General features: G+C 52.4%; 1 protein-coding gene and 1 long non-coding RNA gene across 10 annotated transcripts in view; one reads left to right on the top strand and one right to left on the bottom strand.

Moving 5' to 3' along the window:
• The window catches only part of Mink1 (misshapen like kinase 1), a 52521-nt gene that overhangs the window by 30212 nt on the left and 1592 nt on the right, over positions 1–20717 (top strand). For 2 of the 9 annotated variants that reach the window (XM_052197604.1, XM_052197612.1), the window contains exons 2-30: positions 3858–3923; positions 5686–5742; positions 5825–5950; positions 8134–8244; positions 8483–8573; positions 9044–9174; positions 9627–9681; positions 9796–9874; positions 10126–10301; positions 10545–10614; positions 11281–11491; positions 13682–13798; positions 14581–14799; positions 14992–15165; positions 15381–15644; positions 16232–16317; positions 16479–16589; positions 16720–16838; positions 17255–17343; positions 17498–17521; positions 17616–17779; positions 18084–18189; positions 18274–18411; positions 18610–18718; positions 19491–19658; positions 19769–19912; positions 20070–20204; positions 20320–20420; positions 20501–20650. In XM_052197604.1, coding sequence (XP_052053564.1) covers positions 3858–3923; positions 5686–5742; positions 5825–5950; positions 8134–8244; positions 8483–8573; positions 9044–9174; positions 9627–9681; positions 9796–9874; positions 10126–10301; positions 10545–10614; positions 11281–11491; positions 13682–13798; positions 14581–14799; positions 14992–15165; positions 15381–15644; positions 16232–16317; positions 16479–16589; positions 16720–16838; positions 17255–17343; positions 17498–17521; positions 17616–17779; positions 18084–18189; positions 18274–18411; positions 18610–18718; positions 19491–19658; positions 19769–19912; positions 20070–20204; positions 20320–20420; positions 20501–20650 — 3591 coding nt within the window. Of the gene's footprint in view, positions 1–3857; positions 3924–5685; positions 5743–5824; positions 5951–8133; positions 8245–8482; positions 8574–9043; positions 9175–9626; positions 9682–9795; positions 9875–10125; positions 10302–10544; positions 10615–11280; positions 11492–13681; positions 13799–14291; positions 14379–14580; positions 14800–14991; positions 15166–15380; positions 15645–16231; positions 16318–16478; positions 16590–16719; positions 16839–17254; positions 17344–17497; positions 17522–17615; positions 17780–18083; positions 18190–18273; positions 18412–18609; positions 18719–19490; positions 19659–19768; positions 19913–20069; positions 20205–20319; positions 20421–20500; positions 20651–20717 lie in introns of all 9 variants that reach the window. The other 7 variants (XM_052197606.1, XM_052197605.1, XM_052197613.1 and 4 more) reach the window with 7 other exon arrangements.
• Positions 5593–8168, bottom strand: LOC127695452 (uncharacterized). Its single transcript, XR_007979981.1, has 2 exons — positions 6085–8168; positions 5593–5820 (listed from the first exon to the last, which is right to left on the bottom strand). It is a non-coding gene; the product is annotated as an uncharacterized LOC127695452 (long non-coding RNA).

Raw genomic sequence — 20717 nt, 5'->3', positions numbered from 1 at the left:
CCACACTCACCGGAGCCAAGCTTCCAGGCTCCATCACTGTCAAGGCCACTGAGTATTACTGAACTCGCTCATCTTCCTTTTTACTTGTTTTTAAAAGTGTATATATGCCACATGCAGGTGTGGATTGCCCTCAGAGGCCAGAAGAGGACATTGGACCCTCTGCCTCCCCCTCCCCCTTCCCCTCCCCCTCCCCAACTGGAATTTAAAATGGTTGAGAGCCACCATGTATGTGGGTCCTCAGAGCTGAACTCAACCCAGCTCTAGGAGCAGCTAGTGCTCTTAACTCTGAGCCATCTTTCCAGTACCTCATCTTTTAAAAAGTTACACATTTATTATTTGTATATATGTATGATGTGTGTTGTGGAGGTCAGAGGACAACTTTATGAAGATGGTCTTCTTCCATGTCTATGTGGGTGAAAGGCTATGCAACACGCATCTTTTCCTGCTTAGCTGTCTTCTTGACTACAGCAGATCTCAGGATTTACCCTGGGCTCTAGTGTCCTTTCCTCCTTGGGTAGCTGGCTAGATTAGAATTGGGAAGACAGCTCAAGCCTCCAGGGCGGAGGCTCAGAAGGACTGCAGCGCTCCTTACAAAGCAGTGCCCGGCCAGCTAGGGCCACCTGAGCTCTTTCCAGGAGCACTGTAGCCCTCATAGAGGCTCCTCACCTTTGAAGAGGGTCACAAGGACAGATAGTATTTGAAGGGTTATATTTGTTGTCTAATCGAACCTAAATTCTTGGGTATATGTGTACTCTGAATCATTTGGTATTCAGCAAGAGAACTGGGTACCATTGGGTTTTGTCACTACTACAAAGCAAAGAACAATAGTTTACTTACTCAGAAATTAAACCTTACATACTCCTGAGCTGGGACTATCACTTGGGAGGTGGAGCGTCTACCTGACTAATAGCGGACGAACGGCAGCAAAGCCCGGCAGGCCCCCATACACGAACATTAGTTAAAATCGGTTCCTTTCACCTCCCCTCCGTCTTTTTCCCATCCATGGGCATGAGAGAGCTGCCTACTTTGGGAAACTTGCCTGACCCGCGACCTTTTCTGGGTGTTGTCTGATTTTCTTCTTCCGCTCTCAGGCTGGTACTGGGAGGGTGCTCCCCAGCCCTGACTTCCTCACCCCTCCCATTTCCTGCAGCCCCTACTCTTCGCTTTCCGCTCCACAAGTACAGCTCCCTGAGCTTCTCCCTGGTCCATTAGAGGCTGAGGCCGCCGCTGGGGTCTCTGCAGTGCTCTCTGACTGCTGTCTTGCTGTCTTGTCCTCCACAGTCGCCCATCCTCCAGCGCCCTGTGTTCCTCAGGGCAGCCTTGGCTTCGTTTGGCCTATTTTCCTGTGCCCGTTCTCTTCATACTTTGTCACCAGCTCTCACTCCGGAGTGTCTCTGCTGCTTCATCAGACCCTTGTTTTGAACTGCTTGATAGGCGTGCTCCCACGCTTCCTGACTTCTCAAACTTAGCATCTTAGCCACACACGGCTGGCTCCCCGGCAGGGCATGCAGGCACTCTTTATTCCTTTCCTTATCTGTGGTTGGAAACTTACCCAGCCTCCAAAACCCTCAAATTCTGTCTCCTCTAGAGCCAATTGGACATTCTGAATTAGAGCGGTGGTAAATTGAGCTTAAGATGGCCTATCACTCTGCCTTTAGCAAGCCATCACAGTCAGAAAAATTATGCCTGTCTGTCTTTTTTCCTGTCTCCTTCAGCTGACAGAACTGAAGTTGGAGTCAGGAAAAGGCTTCCCTAAAGTCAGTATTAGAGGACTAAGAATGGGTGAGCTCATCTTTCAGGAAGATCCTCGGGGAGTTGTATTCTCCTGACCCTGCACAGCTAGAACTACAGCTAGACACTATGGCTTCCTATGGCTTGTAGCTCTTAGGTTCAGGCAGACCTCATTTGCCTCCATCCCTGCCTGGTGGCAACAGTGCCTCTACCTCCATCCCCACAGTGCTCCCTTTTCCTTTGAGTCCTGTTGATTTTTTTAGACCTGTTAAAGTTTTTTTTTTTAATAGATTGGTCTCATGAGATTCCTTCAGTACAACTGGCTGTCTTTATTTTCAGAAATCCTCTGTTGGCTCTGTATTGGAGTTTTAGGTTACGTTAGGGTGTTCAGCACAGCACAGCCGTCAGGAACAAGCTGCTGGCCGTCAAGCCTGATGACCTGAGGTCTGTCCCCAGCACCCACGTGGCAGACAGAGTAGACCCCACAGGTCACCCTCGCCCCACATTCTCTGTAGCAAGGCAGCTATTCTGACTTACTCAGCAGTGAGGAAGCCATCCTGCCAAGGAAGGTGGAAGGCGAAGACCGTCTTCATGCCATGCATGCATGCACCCTCTTGTATTCCCTTTGTAACTAGTGAAAGTGAGTTGATTGGCTGTTGACATGAGACCTGTAGTCAAGGAGTAGGAGGAAGCTCCTTCATTGCTGTGAGAGTCTCCTGGAGAGGATGGCTACATGCTTCAGGCTGCTGAATGCCAGATCTGTTGAGATGGCGGAGGGACTTGGAGAACAAGGAGAACTCAGGCACTTCCTCCAGGGAGTTTCCCAGCAAGTAAATATGTAATCACGATGCCTTGTGATCTCTGCTGTGAGGGAACCAGGGCGTGTTTCTGCCCTCCACTTCCTCTCTGAGAAAATGGACAAAGTGCAGTACACACATTCCTGAAAACCCCTGGGCAGGGGCCCTCACTTTGTGCCCAGACCCTGTCCCTGTAGATTCCTTCAGCACAACACGACATTTTCACTTTCAGAAATCCTATATTGGCTCTTAAAATCAGGGAGAGGGGACTGTTGGGTTATGTACTGTTAGGATGCTCAGCTCTGAGACTTTACCTGCTGCCTGGAGAGTTGACACCACATTGGTGTCCTTGGTCTCTGCAGGGATTGGGCCAGACCTGCTCTTTCTGCAGAATGCTACCAGGGGCCAGTTTCTTCAGCTTACAGCCACACCTCCCAGTTAGGGGGTGGGGAGCAGTTCTGCCTGGCCTCAGGCTAGGGTGGCAGATGTGCCTGTGAGACCAGGCTGCTGCCAGCTGTAAACCAGCAGGAGGAGGGGATCCTTAGAAGCTTTGTTCACTCTGTGGCTTTCTCCTGGCACTGCATGGTTCGGAAAAGGAGGAAGGGCAGAGTTCAGTCTGGCAGTGAGGGGCCTTCTCTCTCCTTCCGTGGAGGATCCTTCACGTGTCCCAAACACTTCGTGTCTCACCAGAGGCCCTTACTTAAAGGGACTACTAGGGCGGGAGCCTCCCGTGCTCTGGCTCATCTCTGTCCCTAACCCCACTTCTAAATTTTTATTTCATGTGTGTTGTTTTGCCTGCATGTATGTCTGTGTGAAGGTGAGGGCGTTGAAGGGTAGCTGGAAGGAGATTTACAGATGGTTGTGAGCTGCCATGCTGGTGCAGGGAACTGAAACCAGGCCTTTGAAAGAGCAGTCGGTGCTCATAGCTGCTGAGCCGTCTCTCCAGCTCCTCCTCTCATAATAACACTAAACTTATTGGAACACACTGCCAGCCTGGGTCTTAGTGCGTGGTGGGCACTACTTCCCTGAGAGTTTAGCGCGGGCCAGGGTGTGTTCTTGGGCACCCCCACTGCACTTGGAAACACAGACACATAGCTGTAGGTCGGCAAGTGAGGTATCAAGAGCAGATCTCTGAACAGCCCCGGGCTGTGGCTTCCATGTTCCCTCCTAACTCTAGAATAAACTCTGAACTATCTAACCATTAGGGTTCTCCACAGTCCTCTATGTGACAGTCTTCTCTGTCACTTGTATCCTGGCTGGCACCTTCTTCCCTCCAGCGTCACAGCCCTTGCTGACGTGATAACATCTTGATCTCTCTTCTCCCTCCAGGACCCTGCAGGAATCTTTGAGCTGGTGGAAGTGGTTGGCAATGGAACCTATGGGCAGGTGTACAAGGTGAGACACTGACACAAATAGAACCTTCCAACCTGTGCGCCTCTTTAGAGGAGTGGAGGAAGGTGAGTCCCAGGTCTAGCAATCTGAGGAAAGCTTCAGGAGATGACAGAGGTCCCCTCAGAGAAGGAGGAAAGCACAGACCACAGAGCAGCAACAGGAAGGAGGAGGAAGACATCTCTGAGTGTAGAAGTGCTTTTGGGTGTGACAGGAACCAGTCTGCAGATGGTGGTTGTGGATAGGAAGCAGGAAGAACACGTGGGGACATGGGTGTCAGGGCTCACCTGGAAATTCAGAGACCATGCCAGAATTGTGGGTTGGCACCTCCCAAGCTTACAAGGAGACTTGGGGTTGACAGGACCTCACTGGTGGCCTGAGAGAGGAAGCAGCTTTGTCGTCCTCCTGCAGCTGCTTACATCAGGGGCCAGCAGAACCCAAGCCTCCTGCTTCTGAGTTGCTGCTTCTCCCCACAGAAGTGACATTTCCTCTGCCCCCAGTTAGTTTTTTCAGCTTGGCCAGCTCAGCCCTCCCAAGTAGCCAGCCTCCTCCCCTACATAAATTGGCCACATTGGTGAGGGGGATTGGGTGGTTGCTACCCCCAGGGAAATATAGTCTGCTTTGTCATTTCAAGATAGCTTCTGACATTTCCACCAATGCCCCTGCCTGCCTGGGTCCCCTGGTCACTGGGACTACTAGCCTCTCACCTGCCCCTTTCCCTTTGTAAGCATGAGCTGTGGGGAACAGACAGTGCACAGCTCCTGCTGAGCCCTGCCCATCAGATAGCTGTGCTCTGTGCTTGGGCTTGTGGTGGCTACTGAAGACAAAACTCAAGGGTAGCAATGCCCATTTCATTTTTGTGAACACAGGTCTTCTCAGGAAGCCTGGGACTTTCTTGTTCAAGCTATTGATTTTTAAAAAATATTATACATACATACATACATACATACATACATACATACATACATATTGTTCTGTCTTCACACATACCAGAATTGAGAATCAGACCCCATTACAGATGGTTGTGAGCCACCATGTGGGTGCTAGGAATTGAACTCAGGACCCCTGGAAGAGCAGTCAGTGCTCTTAGCTGCTGGGCCATCTCTCTAGCCCCCTATTGGTTTTTAACAAAGGATCTCAGGAGGGTGGGTGGGTGGCGGAGAAGCTGCAGGCATGGCACAGCACAGACACACCATTAAGATGTGACTCACATCAGTTGGCCCCGTTGTTTGCCTAAACTCAGCAGTGTGGCTATAATTTCCCTGATAACATAAAACTCCTTGGGCATAAGATTGGTCCAGGGAAAGGCTTCCTGTCTGGAATAGCTGGGCCAGGAAAACACCAGACATTTTACCTTACATAGAGAAAGGAAAGGGTTAGCTCCCTTCTAGCCTTCATCAAAGTAGAAGTTCCTTTACTCTAAACTTTCAGTCTGGTGAAAATTCCCACCAGGGAGAATGGAACGGAACAGTGCATCTGTTCTGCACCTCAGGTCTTGTATAGCGGGGAGCCTTCATCTTTGTGGAACTTTATCTTTATTGCCTAGCAATGTCTGGGCAATTTTGCCCTCGCTGTGATGGCTCAGGAGCCTCTCCTCCGCCTTCTGCTTTGTAAAGAGAGGCATCTAGCCACATGGAGGGTGCATTCATTCTAAGATAGAAAACACCGAGAGACCTGGCTTTTCCCAGGATCAGTCCCTCTTCTTTAGTTTACGAAGTGACCCTGTACCCGGAGCCCTCCACACCCTCCATACTGGACTGTCTTGCAGGGGCGGCACGTCAAGACTGGGCAGCTGGCTGCCATTAAGGTCATGGATGTCACAGAGGTAGGAAGTGGAGCTGGGAAGGATGGGCTGGCGTCCAGAAAGGGTCTGTGGGAGCACAGGCCTCACCTCCCTGTTTGCCTAGGATGAGGAGGAAGAGATCAAACAGGAAATCAACATGTTAAAGAAGTACTCTCACCATCGCAATATTGCCACCTACTATGGGGCCTTTATCAAGAAGAGCCCTCCTGGGAATGATGACCAGCTCTGGGTAAGAAGTGCCCTTCCCGCCCCTCCACCTGTGGGGCAAGGCCAGTGTCTGTTGTATCTGTTCTGAAAGCCCTGCCTTCACTGGATCTAAAGGAACCCCATGACTCATAGAACTCTTCATTTAGTCTTGTATACCCAGTGTCTTGTCCTCAGTGTGTCTCGTGATCCTAGTGTTTGACTCCTCCATTCCCTCGCTAGTTGGCAAGCACTTCTTAATCAGTAAGCAGTAAGAATCTTGACCATGGCCAGAAGACGGGGATGAGGGTGGAGGAGGCTTAGTCTGTAAGTTCTTGTGCCTTTGAATACAATATTGGGAAAGCCATAGAATGAAGGTATCTGTGGGAAACAACAGGACTCAGACCCTTCCTGGCAGTACACAGCCCTTTTGGGTGATGGTTTGAACCAAAGCCTACCCAGATACCTCCTGAACCTCAATACCCACAAGTCCTTCCCTCCCTAGCTTAGACATCAGTGCTACTGAGTTTCCAGCTTCACCCATTGTGGTGCTGGGCCCATACTTGAGGGAAGAGCTGTTAGGGGCACCATTGTGGCTATCGGGACAACATGCCTGGCCTCACCCCCTGGAAGCACACTAGACTTAAGATGGTCAGTAAGCATCTTCTGAATACCCTGCAAAGATGAGCATGAGAGATGTTTGCAGCCTCAGTGGCCCCAATGATTTTGGGGGACACATATCACACACCAAATTGTGTATAGTAGGAGCCACACTGAGGACTGGGAGGTAAGCAATGGTGGCCAAGCACGCTCTTGTTAGCTGTGGGGACCTGGGCCTCTACTCCACCCACTGCATTCTGGTGTCCAGTGGTGGACACACGGCAGTTACTTTAATTACATCGCAAATATAACCAGTCCCAACCAGCCCTTTCCTACAGTAGATGTCAACTTTAGTGAAACAGTCGGAAGGCACTCCCGGACTCCCTCAGCAGCGTACTGCGTGGGACCCTGAGCACCCCCCTCCTTATCTGAGGCAAAGATGTTGAGCTTTTTCTGGGAAGGTCCAAATAGTAAGCGCTTCAGTCACATGGTCACATTTGCTGATCACTACTCACTCTTGCTCACACCCTGAAAGCAATAGAAACACATGAACAGCTAACCATGGCTAGCCAAGCAGCGAGGCTCACACCTAGTCCTGCCACTCAGGAGGCTGGGGGCGGGGGGAGCATGTGTTTAAGGCTACTCTGTGGAAAGACTCTCACTCAAACAGACCTGAAAATGACTGTGCCTGAATCTCAAATTTATATTTAGGTTATTAAAATTTCCAATTATTCTCATTTGTCATGAAATAGTATTCTTTTGGTTTTTTTCCCCCTAATCATTAAACATAGTGGACACAGACTGAGGAGATAGCTCAGTTGCCTTTCAAGACTGGGGACATGAGCTTGGATACTAAGAACACACAAATGGCTGATCTTGGCAGTAGATGTTTGTACCCAGTGATGGGAAGCCTGCTTGTTGATCTGAGTGTAGCTCACTGTCAGGTGCTCGCCTAGTTAGTGCCTTGAATGCACTCCCTAGCACCCCATGCATACGCAAAAGTAATTTACAGGAGCTGGATGGTGCTGGCGTACACCTTCAATCCCAGCACTTGGGAGGCAGAGGAAGAGACAGATGTACCCCCCTCTCTCTCTTTGGATTTTTTTGTTTTTTTCGAGACAGGGTTTCTCTGTGTAGCCCTGGCTGTCCTGGAACTCACTCTGTAGACCAGGCTGGCCTCGAACTTAGAAATCTGCCTGCTTCTGCCTCCTGAGTGCTGGGATTAAAGGTGTGCACCACCACCGCCCGGCAGCAGATGTGTCTCTTGAGTTAAGGGCCAGCCTTGTCTATATAATGAGTTCCAGTTAGAGCTATATGGTGAGAACCTATCTCAAAACAAAACCAAAAACTTTTTAAAAAGCAAAAAACCCACAAACAAAACAACATTCTTCGGCACCTGTACTTGCCAGCCTCTGCTCTAAAGCAGAAGTTCTAAGCCATTTGGGATTCTAGGGAAAATACTACCAGTTCTTCTCCAAGTCTGCGCCTTCTCTGTGACCTGTGGCATCATCTAGCCCCTGCTGTCTGACTCACACCAGTCTGGTCCCCAACAGGAGTCTGGTTGGGGGCAGAGGCCTTGCCTGACAGATATTTTTCTTCCTCATTGTTTCCTTGGACTCGGGACCATAGCTGGTGATGGAGTTCTGCGGTGCTGGTTCAGTGACTGACCTGGTAAAGAATACAAAAGGGAATGCACTGAAGGAGGATTGCATTGCTTACATCTGCAGGGAGATTCTCAGGGTGAGCTCAGAAGCCCCTTGCCATCCCTTCCCCCATGACACTACTCTGATGCGTTCTACACACACACACTACACACACACACACACACTGCCTGTACTTGGGCTGTGGGTGGGTGTGGTCTGCACCTCAGCCTCGCTCTGAATGGACTGAGAGCTGACCTCCCTCAGGCTCTGTACCTTTCTGCTCTTTCCCGCCCACTCCAGCACTGCAGCTGATTTTTCCCACTCTTCTGTCCCAGGGTCTTGCCCATCTCCATGCCCACAAGGTGATCCACCGAGATATCAAGGGACAAAATGTGCTGCTGACAGAAAATGCTGAAGTCAAGCTAGGTACTATGGGGCCTTCTGAGGCCCTGTCACTGTCAAGACAGACAAAGTTCCCTTTCCTTAGATGTCTGGCTTAGGTCCAACTGCACATGTGCTGAGGAGGCCTATTCCCTGTCCCCATCACCCACCCTGAAAATCTTGTCTCCTGCTGGAAATCTTGACAGCTTTTTGTCTGCTAACCCACAGAGGGCAACTGCTCAACATCCTTCTGTGGGAGATAGGGCATTGAGTTCTCTCCTCCCTGGGATGTTATCCTTTGAGCCCCAAGATCCAGGAAGATTGGGTCAGGTTCTTCAAGACCTTGAAGGGTGGGAGAGGCTGTGTGGTATCTTATTGGTGTGAGGTCTGGACCTCATGTTTCAGGACAGGGGCATGATGGCATGTAGTGAAGTGAAGCAGAATGTGGGGCCTTTTCCTGCCCACCCCTCCCCGTACCCACCCCTCCCCGTGCTCACCCTTCCCCGTGCTTACAGTGGATTTTGGGGTGAGTGCTCAGCTGGACCGCACTGTGGGCAGGCGGAACACTTTCATTGGGACCCCATACTGGATGGCTCCAGAAGTCATTGCCTGTGATGAGAACCCGGACGCCACCTATGACTACAGGGTATGACGTGGGCAGCAGGAGCACTGGGGCTTCTGAGGTTAGGAAGGAGGTGGAGAAGACGGATAAATTAAAGTCTGGGGCCATGAACCAGGAGAGGGAAGTGACGTGTGATCAGTAAAGAGAGGGACTTCATGGATGTAGCCAGGCCTGGGAAGCTAAAACCTGGAGGACCACAGCTTGAAGCCCTCCAGGACTTCCTAGCAATACTGTTACCAATAAAGTAAACTAAAACCTAACATTTTACAGTAGGAAATGCTTATATTGGAAGGTGGAATAATTTGTAGGAAGGGGATTTAGGGAAGGGGTAAGAATATATATGGTAGGCTTATATGGGATGCGAGGTGAAGGAAGTCACCATGTAATACTGTCAGGAGGTGGGTCCTGGGGGAAGGGAGTCACTGTGCAGTATTGTTAGGAACATTTGTACCTGTCCTTTCTTTCCCTTCTTTTAGAGTGACATTTGGTCTCTAGGAATCACAGCCATTGAAATGGCAGAGGGAGCCCCCCGTAAGTGCGGGTTTGCCTTGGGGTAGGATAGAAGGGAGGGGGTGTAGAGAGGAGGTGGGCTTCAGAGGTCATGTTAAGGCACAGAGGATTGATGGTGTCTCTTCTGTGCCCCAGCTCTGTGTGACATGCACCCTATGCGGGCTCTCTTCCTCATCCCTCGGAACCCTCCCCCCAGGCTCAAGTCAAAGAAATGGTACGTCTTGGAGTGTTTTCAGTCTGGCAAGGAAGGTTGCTAGGCAGGGCTGCCCTCACCTTAAAACTTCCTATGTCCAGGCTTTGGTGTACACCATGGAAGAGGTGTGGGAACTGCAGGTAGCAACTGGGATTGGGATTTGGAGAAGCCAGAAGAGAAAAGACAGTTTAGAGTTGAGTGTCCCAGCATCTTCTTCCTGTGAATTCCCCTTCCAAAGGGGCCCTCCCAGTGTGAGCCACCACTATTTCTAGGTCTAAGAAGTTCACTGACTTCATTGACACGTGTCTCATCAAGACTTACCTGAGCCGCCCACCAACTGAACAGTTACTCAAATTTCCCTTCATCCGGGACCAGCCCACGGAGCGGCAGGTCCGCATCCAACTCAAGGACCACATTGACCGCTCCCGGAAGAAGCGGGGTGAGAAAGGTCAGTGGATGGGTGGGGAGCAGGGTGTGGGTGATGCCTGTGCCATGCCCCCTCACTAGCCATGAGGTCTTTGGGCTTGCCCTTGCACCCTCCCTTACCCAGTCTCCCTGCCCAAGGAACCCTTACCCCAGACTTGCAACTCCAGGTTTGGGCTGTACACATAGATATCCCCAGCTGAGGTCTCCCTACCCAGGGTGGAGGCTGGGGCCGTGAGTGGAAAAGTATCCGTGGTCTCCTTTGCAGAGGAGACAGAGTATGAGTACAGTGGCAGTGAGGAGGAAGACGACAGCCATGGAGAGGAAGGCGAGCCAAGGTGGGTTTGGCAAGTAGAGCTGGGAGGTTGGGCTCTCGATTGTCTGGAGGAACAACAGTGACCCTTGGCTTCGGGGCCCTCAGGTAATGGCACATAGTGATAGAAGTGGTGAGTTGGCTCAAAGGCACCTGCCCGAGCGTGGGGGGCTGGGTTTAGTTCCCAGGACTTACATGTTGAAAGGAAAGAAGTCTTCCAAGTTGTCTTCTGACCTCCACTGGCATGCTGTGGTGCACTTAGACATGGACACATGCACCACTCATAAGCATGCATGCACATACACAATAAATAATGTAATTAAAAAAAAAAAAACCCTGTAGGACAAAGAGTGAAGCAGACGAATTGTGTGTCTTAAGACTGACAAAGGTGCGGTCTGGAATCTTTAAAACAGCACCAGACCCTGGGCAGACGCCAAGGTGAAGATGCTTGCCTAATCCTTGCACTTGGGGCCCTGAAGCAGGCAAGCAAGTTCCAGACCAGTCTGGGCTACATAACTCAGGCCCTGTCTCAAAACAGGAAAGAGGGACAGAAGAGAAGACGGATATCTGGCCCCGCGTGGGATTGGCCATTGGCAGGATGGCCGGTGCGGTTGGAAGCGCCCGTCCGGCAGGCCACCCAGGCGTGGAGCACCAGCATGTTGACCTCTGTGCGTTTGTTCCCCTCATCCAGCTCCATCATGAACGTGCCTGGGGAGTCCACGCTGCGCCGAGAATTCCTCAGACTCCAGCAGGAGAATAAGAGCAACTCTGAGGCCTTAAAGCAGCAGCAGCAGCTGCAGCAGCAGCAGCAGCGGGACCCAGAGGCACACATCAAACACCTGCTGCACCAGCGGCAGCGTCGCATCGAGGAGCAGAAGGAGGAGCGGCGGCGAGTGGAGGAGGTGAGTCCCCGTCCTGTGTGTTGACAAGACACTGGCTGTCGACCAGGGCAGGAGGAAGAGCAGAGTGAGGTAGGCCTTGCCTAGCTCTTATCAGACCCCACTGCTATTAGAGACTCTGTCTCTGTATCCTGGCTCCCTACCTGGCCCAGTGTGGATGCTGTGCCATCAGCATCCTGTCAGTTGGGAGCCATTCTGAAAGCAGCAGTTGTTGCATTAAAGCTGTCTCTGCTTATGCTTCCACTCTGCTTCTCCAGCTCCCAAGGCCACCGCCTTGGCTGGCTGCAAGTCCGCGTCCACACCTGTTGGTGCAACCGATCTGCTCCAGACAGACAGGCTAGAAGGACCCTGCTGTACTCCTGATTATTTTGATTTTGATTTATTTTCTTATAAAGTATAGCTTTCGTATTTTGGACTAAATAAAGGTTGGTAGAGGGAATTCATTTTACTCAAGGAGAATCTTGTGTTTAAGTATAGTTTTCCATTTATTATATTACTCATTAAAATAATACACCTAGGTGTGGTAGCTTTCTTCAGTACTCTTAGCATTTGGGAGGTAGAAGCAGGAAGATGGAAAATTCCAGACAAGCCTAGTCTCAAGACCAAAACATAAAACCGCAAAACAACCAAAAAGCTGGGAGTGTAGTTGAGTTGATTGAGGGCTTGCTAACATGCCTGAACCCCTGGATTCAGTGCGCCACATAAAACTGGTTGCAGTCGTATATACTTGTAATCCCAGCACTCCAAAAGAGGAGGCAAGACGACGAAAAGTTCTAGGTCAGCCTCAGCTACATAGCACGTTTGTACCCAAATCTGATAAGGTTGTGGGCTAGGAATGCAGGCAGTGATGGAACCTGCCACACATGAGGATCTTGGGTTTGGTCTCTGGTAACACATCAAACAAACAAACAAAAAAAAGAATTTTGTGTGTGTGTTCGACTATACTTACTGTTGGTGCATGATGGAGAATGACAAACCTGGACTTTTGTTTTTTCAAAATTTATAGCTAAACAATAAAAACACTGTCTAGGAGGCAGCAGCTCAGCATCTACACTATCTTCCGCTCCTTAGAGTGAGTTCTGTTCTTACTGAAGAAATTTGCAAGAAAGCTTGGCTTTTGAAAGCTTTCTGCTATTTCTATCTAATAGAAATGGGTAGGCCAGGCGGTGGTGGTGCATGCCTGTAATCCCAGCACTCTGGGAGGCAGAGGCAGGCGGATTTCTGAGTTTGAGGCCAGCCTGGTCTACAGAGTGAGTTCCAGGACGGCCAGGGCTATACAGAGAAACCTTGTCTCGAAAAAAAAAAAAAAAACAAATCCAAAAACAAAAAAAAAGTGGGTAGAATTTTACAGAGGCCTGGCCCGCAGCCTCACCACAGGAAGGGTTCTTCCGTAAGTGAGGGTCGAAGCTCAGTCTTGGCCATTTTGTTGTTGCTGTTGTTTGGAATCAGAGCAGACACTGGCCAGAAAGAATGTCCTTGTATATCCTAAGCTAGCTACTGATTTGTGAAGATGGTTTCCTAAGAAGGTTGATTTTCTGTGCATGGGCACTTGGTGCCCCCTGTTGGCCAAAGGTTGACACTGACATCCATCTTTGTGCTCAAGGCACAAAGGTTGGGATGCAAGGATCCCAAGTTGATGGCCATCTTAGGCTTTCAACTGCTGTGATAGTGCACCATGACCAAATGCAGCTTGGAGGGGCGTGGCTCACAGGCTTGCTCCTCGTGGCCTGCTTGGCCTGTTTGCCTTCTAGCACCCAGGACCACCAGCCTACAGGGCTGGCCACTCCCGTGTCAATCATCAATCAAGAAAATGCACTACTAATCTCATGGAGACATTTTCTTAAGATTCCCTCTCCTAAATCACTCTGGCTTATGTCAAGTTGACATAAAACTAAGAAGTGCAGTGGGAAGAGAGAAATGTCATGTTGTTCAGCCTACTCTGGGGACAGCAGTTTCTGTCTAGCCCCATGTGCATGGCTACCTCAAACTTCTCAAACTGAGCTTTTGGGGCCCAGACGCCCAGCTCTGATACAGGGCTAGGGACATGTGCTTGGAAGCACTGCCGCCTTTTTCTCCACTGTCTCTAACACACCTGCCTTGCTCCCCGTGGAGGGCAGTCCTTCCAGGGCTGTGCTGTATGGCATCTGTCCTGTCTGGTTGGATCCCTAAGACATACTACCCCTTGGTCTACAGCAACAGCGGCGAGAGCGAGAACAGCGTAAGCTGCAGGAGAAGGAGCAGCAGCGGCGGTTGGAAGACATGCAAGCCCTGCGGCGAGAGGAAGAGAGGCGGCAAGCTGAGCGGGAACAGGTATTGGCGCCACCGGCACACATACACACCCGCCTCCACCCCTGCCCTGCCGTGCCCTGCCCTGCCCTGTCCTGCCCTGCCCTGCTCCTGCTCCTGCTCCTGCTGCCTGCCTTCCTGCTCCCAGTGCCCTGTCCTGCTCCTGGTTCCCTGTCCCTTTCGCTCCCCTCCCCCTAGATTCCTCCTATCTTTTCTAGCTTCACTCTTTCTCTGTTTTCTCCTACCCTTCAACCCCACCCTGCTCCCTGCCCTCCTGTCTCTGTGCCTTCATTTCCCATCTCTGCCCCTTCCCCACCTCCCTTCCCTGGGGCACTTCCTCCGTGTTCCCTCCTGACTCCTCAACCCCTGTGCCTCTGCCTCCCACCTGTGCCACATTGCCCCCTGGGGCCCATCTACCCCTGCCCCTCACCCTCACCCTGCTGATCCCCTCCTTCGGCTGCTGCCACCCTCCTGCCGCCTCCTCCCTGCCCCGCCCACCCCCACCCCCACCCCCCAGGAATATATCCGTCACAGGCTAGAGGAGGAGCAGCGACAGCTCGAGATCCTTCAGCAACAGCTGCTCCAGGAACAGGCCCTGCTGCTGGTAACGGGGTCCCTGAGAGTCCTCGGGAAAATGCCACCCTGAGCTCCTTTCCTACACTGGGATGGGAACACATCAGGGAAAGGGGCTTCCCAAGATCAGGGAAGCGGCTCCTGTCTAGGCAGTAGAGGAAAGGAAAGGCATGCCTGCTCTAACTTACACAGCCACACTCTGCTGAGCCCTCTCTCCCTACCGTTGGGCCCAGGAATACAAGCGGAAGCAGCTGGAGGAGCAGCGGCAGTCAGAGCGGCTCCAGAGACAGCTGCAGCAGGAGCATGCCTACCTCAAGTCCCTGCAGCAGCAGCAACAGCAGCAGCAGCTCCAGAAGCAGCAGCAGCAACAGATCCTGCCTGGAGACAGGAAGCCCCTGTATCATTATGGTCGGGGCATTAATCCTGCTGACAAGCCAGCATGGGCCCGAGAGGTATGCTGCCTTCTTTGTCTACTAAGACCCCATCCTACCAGTCTCACTGCCCGATGCTGGAAAGTCGTCAGAAGTGGTTGCTCCACCGTAATGAGCACCGAGGAGGGGAAGGAGCGGAGGCTGTAGGGCTGGAGTGTGTGGAAGAAGGGAGGATCTAAATGTTGGCCTGCCAACCCCCCGCTCAAATCCCAGGTGGAGGAGAGAGCGCGGATGAACAAGCAACAGAACTCTCCCCTGGCCAAGGCAAAGCCAAGCAGTGTGGGGCCAGAGCCCCCCATCTCCCAGGCCTCTCCTAGCCCCCCAGGACCTCTTTCCCAAACTCCTCCTATGCAGAGGCCCGTGGAGCCTCAGGAAGGACCGCACAAGGTGAGTCTGTCCCCATTGCTGTCCGAGCACAGACATGGGAGGTTGTGCTTACAGCTGTGAGTCCAGGTTCTTGCTTGCTGTCTTCTCTGCACACAGGGCACACCCCTGCGGTTTACCCCTCCAGCTTTAGAATCCCCACAGTCATTTGATAGGAGGCCCCAATTTGCAGGATGTGCCACACAGCAGGCAATCACCCTTTCTGGTCTTCCCCACAGAGCCTGGTGGCACACCGGGTCCCACTGAAGCCATATGCAGCCCCTGTACCCCGATCCCAGTCCCTGCAGGACCAGCCCACTCGAAACCTGGCTGCCTTCCCAGCCTCCCAAGACCCTGACCCTGCTGCTGTCCCCACACCCACTGCCACACCCAGTGCCCGAGGAGCTGTCATCCGCCAGAATTCAGACCCCACCTCAGAAGGGCCTGGGCCTAGCCCAAACCCTCCATCCTGGGTCCGGCCTGATAATGAGGCTCCACCCAAGGTAAGTATAACCCTAAAAAAACAAGAATATAAGTTTAGAGTTGGGCCCTGGAGAGATGGCTCAGGGCTTAAGAGCACTGACTGCTCTTCTGAAGGTCCTGAGTTCAAATCCCAGCAACCACATGGTGGTTCTCAACCATCCATAATGATATCTGACGCCCTCTTCTGGTGTGTGTGATGACAGCTACAGTGTACTATATGTACTACAGCTACAGTGTACTATATAGTGTAATATATAATATAATATAATATATACATATTATATATAATATAATAAATAAATAAAACTATTTAAAAAATGAGTTTAGAGTGGGAGGAAGAAGGCAAAGCAGCCACAGAGACAATGCCTGTCAGGGTGAAAAGACAGAAGTGACTGTAGGAATGTGACATGGCCAGGAATCTAAGGGCCACCCTTATCCCAGCATGGCCATTTTTTAGCTTTACAGCCTGGGCATACTCAGTAACTTGTCTAACCCTGTTTGTTTCTCCGTGAATGCTGAGGACTGCATTCCTCAGACTGACAGTGGAACCGAGCGCGTGCCATGTCTGCACAAGACCAACAGAGCTTGTCACCTGCTCTCTCTCCAGGTTCCTCAGAGGACCTCATCTATTGCCACTGCCCTTAACACCAGTGGGGCCGGAGGGTCCCGGCCAGCTCAGGCTGTCCGTGCCAGGTACACAGCACTGGGTGGGGTCATGTGGCAGCCTAGGGAGTAAGAGAGATAGGGACCTTGCCAGGTTATCTGCACAGGGGTGGGGCAAGCCCCAGCCCAGGCACCTCATCCCCTCCCTGTGCCACTGCGACCCGCCCCGGCACCCTGTGCTCCCTCCACAGACCTCGCAGTAACTCCGCCTGGCAAATCTATCTGCAGAGGCGGGCAGAGCGGGGCACCCCCAAGCCTCCTGGGCCCCCAGCTCAGCCCCCTGGCCCGCCCAACGCCTCTAGGTAATGGAGTTGCCCCTCACTTACTCTCAGCTCTCACTGCCACCCGCTGTCCTGGTGATGGCTCCTCCTGCAGTGCAGCTTGACACTGGGATAGCAGCACATCTCTAATGTGGACTCTGTCACTTCACAGTAACCCTGACCTCAGGAGGAGTGACCCTGGCTGGGAGCGCTCAGACAGTGTCCTCCCGGCCTCCCACGGCCACCTCCCTCAGGCCGGCTCCTTGGAGCGGAACCGAAACCGAGTGGGAGGTAAGTCAGCCCAGGCCTGAGCCTTCTCTGGGTCTTGGCTTTGTCTTGACCAACACCAAAAACAGAGCTCATGCTGGGCGGTGGTGGCGCACGCCTGTAATCCCAGCACTCTGGGAGACAGAGGCAGGAGGATCTCTGAGTTTGAGGACAGCCAGGGCTACAGAGTGAGTTCCAGGACAGCCAGGGCTACACAGAGAAATCCTATCTCAAAAAACAAAAAAACAAAACAAAAAAAAAAACCAAAAAACCAAAAACCACCAAAAACAGAACTCATTCCCTCTAGTGACTGAGGCCCAGAGCTCCGCAGGAACAGGAGGGATGTGGCTAGATTTGGGGCCCATGGTCAACCCAGAGCGTGGGCCTGGGCCATTCTGGAGATATCTGTGACTTTATTTCTCCCACTCCGCCATGCTCAGCCTCCACAAAACTGGATAGCTCCCCAGTGCTCTCCCCTGGGAACAAAGCCAAGCCTGAAGACCACCGCTCAAGGCCAGGCCGGCCCGCAGTAAGTGATCTAGGGCAGGATGGGGAACCTTCCTTCACTGAGAGGGCTGGGGCGCTTCAGACCTTCCACAGCACAGCTCACGTCACTAACCTTTCTCACCGTCTCTCCTGCTTCCTCCTGGCCGCCTGCCTTCCTTCCTCTGTGACCCTCCCAGAGCTATAAGCGAGCGATTGGTGAGGTGAGTGCGGGGCTGCTGGGAAGCGGCCTCTGCCCCGCCTGCACCCCCACTGCAGGCACGCCCCACTGCCTCCCTCCTCTCTTCTGCCCCGCAGGATTTTGTGCTGCTCAAAGAGCGGACTCTGGATGAGGCCCCTAAGCCTCCCAAGAAGGCCATGGACTATTCCTCTTCCAGTGAGGAGGTGGAAAGCAGTGAAGATGAGGAGGAGGAAGGCGATGGGGAGCCATCAGAGGGGAGCAGAGACACTCCCGGGGGCCGGTATGGGGTGTCCTAGGGCAGGGCCTCCCTCATCAGGTCAAGCAGAGGAGAAATTCAGAGGAGGAGGGAGCAAGTTGGAGGGAACAGAGGAGTTGGTAGCTCCCCCTCTTCCACCTCTGTCACTGTGGGACCTTGTCAGATGCCCCTCTGTCTCTATCAGCCTGGCTAAGGGCCACCCAGAAAGGACCTGAGTCAGTGAGGGCTTTTGAGGAGGCTAAAAGCCAAGTCTCTGGCTGTCACCTGCCTCCTGTGGCATTGTGTGGCAGGCAGGACCTGGAAGGCCCCACCTTCATCTTTCCCACAGCAGTGATGGCGATACAGACAGCGTCAGCACCATGGTAGTTCATGATGTTGAGGAGATCTCCGGGACCCAGCCCTCATATGGGGGAGGCACCATGGTGGTCCAGCGTGTGAGTGCCTCTCCTTCCCCTTCTTGCCTTTTCCTGCAGCATGCCCTCTGCAGCCCTACCCTGACCTTCTTCTCTATTCGTTAGACTCCTGAAGAGGAACGAAGCCTGCTGCTTGCCGATAGCAATGGCTACACAAACCTGCCGGATGTGGTGCAGCCCAGCCACTCCCCTACTGAGAACAGCAAAGGTCAAAGCCCTCCAACCAAGGATGGAGGCAGTGATGTAAGTATGCTGGAGTGGGCGGGTCAGTGACGAAAGGAAGAACCCTGAGGGTCACAGAAGAGTGGGGTGCTAGGATCACTGGGATAGGTGAGGCAAGGTACTGTGACCTTAACAGGAACCTGAGATCTGTCCCATAGAAGAACGAGGGTCACAGGCCAGAGCCACTCGTGTATCTTGACTGTTCCTCTCCCCCCACAGTACCAGTCTCGTGGGCTGGTAAAGGCCCCAGGAAAGAGCTCATTCACCATGTTTGTGGATCTAGGGATCTACCAGCCTGGAGGCAGTGGGGATACCATCCCTATCACAGGTGAGGACAGGAGCTATCTGCCTTGAGACCAGAGTCCAGAGCTCGCCTGGACAGGAGCTCTTTGAGGATGGGGCTTTCCAAAGCATAGGCCTGGGGCTGGATAGATGGCTCAGTGCATAAAAGTGTTTGCTCTTCCAGAGAGCCTAAGTTTGATTCCCAGCATTCACATAAGACAGCACACAACCTCCTATAACTCCAGGTCCAGGGGATCTGATGCCCTCTTCTGGTCTCCATGGGTACCAGCATACAGAGACAAGAAAACAAAAATAAAATTCAAACTTTTTTTGTTTGTTTGTTCTTTTGTTTTTTGAGACAGGGTTTCTCTGTGTAGCCCTGGCTGTCCTGGAACTCACTCTGTAGACCAGGCTGGCCTTGAACTCAGAAATCCGCCTGCCTCTGCCTCCCAAGTGCTGGGATTACAGGTGTGCGCCACCACTGCCTGGCTCAAACATTTTTTTAAGAAGTCCAAGCATAGGCCTCTTATTTGAGGCTTGGCCCCTGCCCCAGGCCCCAGCAAAGATTACAAGGGAGGGCTGCCAGGGTCTGGGGGTGTGGCTCAGTGGCTGAGCCAGGCGGAGGTGGAACTGCTGAGTGGTGGAGACAGGCACTGAGCCAGGCCTGGGCCTCACGCTCAGGCGCTCTCATCTCAGCACACCTGTGCTCTAGAGCCTCCCTTCTGAGGAGTCTGACATGCCAAGATCAGATGGAGAGGCATAGGAATAAAAGCAATCAGGGAGGGGCTGCAGCCTACCCCCCCCCTCTTCTTCGGCAGCCCTGGTGGGTGGAGAAGGTAGCCGCCTTGATCAACTGCAGTTCGATGTGAGGAAGGGCTCCGTGGTCAACGTCAATCCCACCAACACCCGAACTCATAGTGAAACTCCCGAGATTCGCAAGTACAAGAAGCGATTCAATTCAGAGATCCTCTGTGCAGCTCTCTGGGGTAAGCCAGGGCTGAAAAACAGGTGAAAGTGATCTGGGCAGAGCTTCCATGCTCCTGGTCAAGGGAGAGCCTAGATCTGCCTCTGACCTGTCCAAGGATTCCTGTTGCAGGAGTCAACCTCCTAGTGGGCACGGAGAACGGGCTGATGTTGCTGGACCGAAGTGGGCAGGGCAAAGTGTATGGACTTATTGGGCGACGGCGCTTCCAGCAAATGGATGTCCTGGAAGGGCTCAACTTGCTCATCACCATCTCAGGTGTGTGTATGGAGTTTGGGGACAAGGGAACTTTTGCTTATCTTCATCCTGGGAGGAGAACAGTGGTGGTCAGACAGTATTGCGGGAAGCAGCAACAGGACCTTTGAGAAGAATGAATGTGTATGTGTCCATGTATGCTTGTCTGTCCATCTCACAGGGAAAAGGAACAAACTGCGGGTATATTACCTGTCCTGGCTTCGGAACAAGATTCTACACAATGACCCAGAGGTGGAAAAGAAGCAGGGGTGGACCACCGTTGGGGACATGGAGGGCTGTGGCCACTATCGTGTTGGTGAGGATGCCACAGCACAGTAGAAAGGGAGCAACAAGGTCTGGGCTAACTCCTAAGAGATCCTCAAGGCTGACAGTGCAAGTCACTGTGTCTCTCCCCCTTTCCTGTCCTCCAGTGAAATATGAGCGAATTAAGTTCCTGGTCATTGCCCTGAAGAATTCCGTGGAGGTGTATGCCTGGGCCCCCAAACCCTACCACAAATTCATGGCCTTCAAGGTAATCCCAGCCTCAGCCACCAGTATGTTCCAAGGTTCTGTTCCCCCGCCTGTCTTCCCTGAACCTTCTCCCCTCCACAGTCCTTTGCTGACCTCCCGCACCGCCCTCTGCTGGTGGACCTGACAGTGGAGGAGGGACAGCGGCTCAAGGTCATCTATGGCTCCAGTGCTGGCTTCCATGCTGTGGATGTTGACTCTGGGAACAGCTATGATATCTACATCCCTGTACATGTGAGCTTAGCAGGGCTGTGGGGCGAGGGAGACCAACCCATTCTGGACTTCAGGCATGAGGACCCCA

The sequence above is a fragment of the Apodemus sylvaticus genome, chromosome 10 (assembly GCF_947179515.1).
Source record: "Apodemus sylvaticus chromosome 10, mApoSyl1.1, whole genome shotgun sequence".
Classification (NCBI taxonomy): Eukaryota; Metazoa; Chordata; class Mammalia; order Rodentia; family Muridae; genus Apodemus; species Apodemus sylvaticus.
The sequence above is the reverse complement of the archived record's forward strand: the minus strand, read 5'-3'. Positions and strand labels throughout refer to the sequence as shown.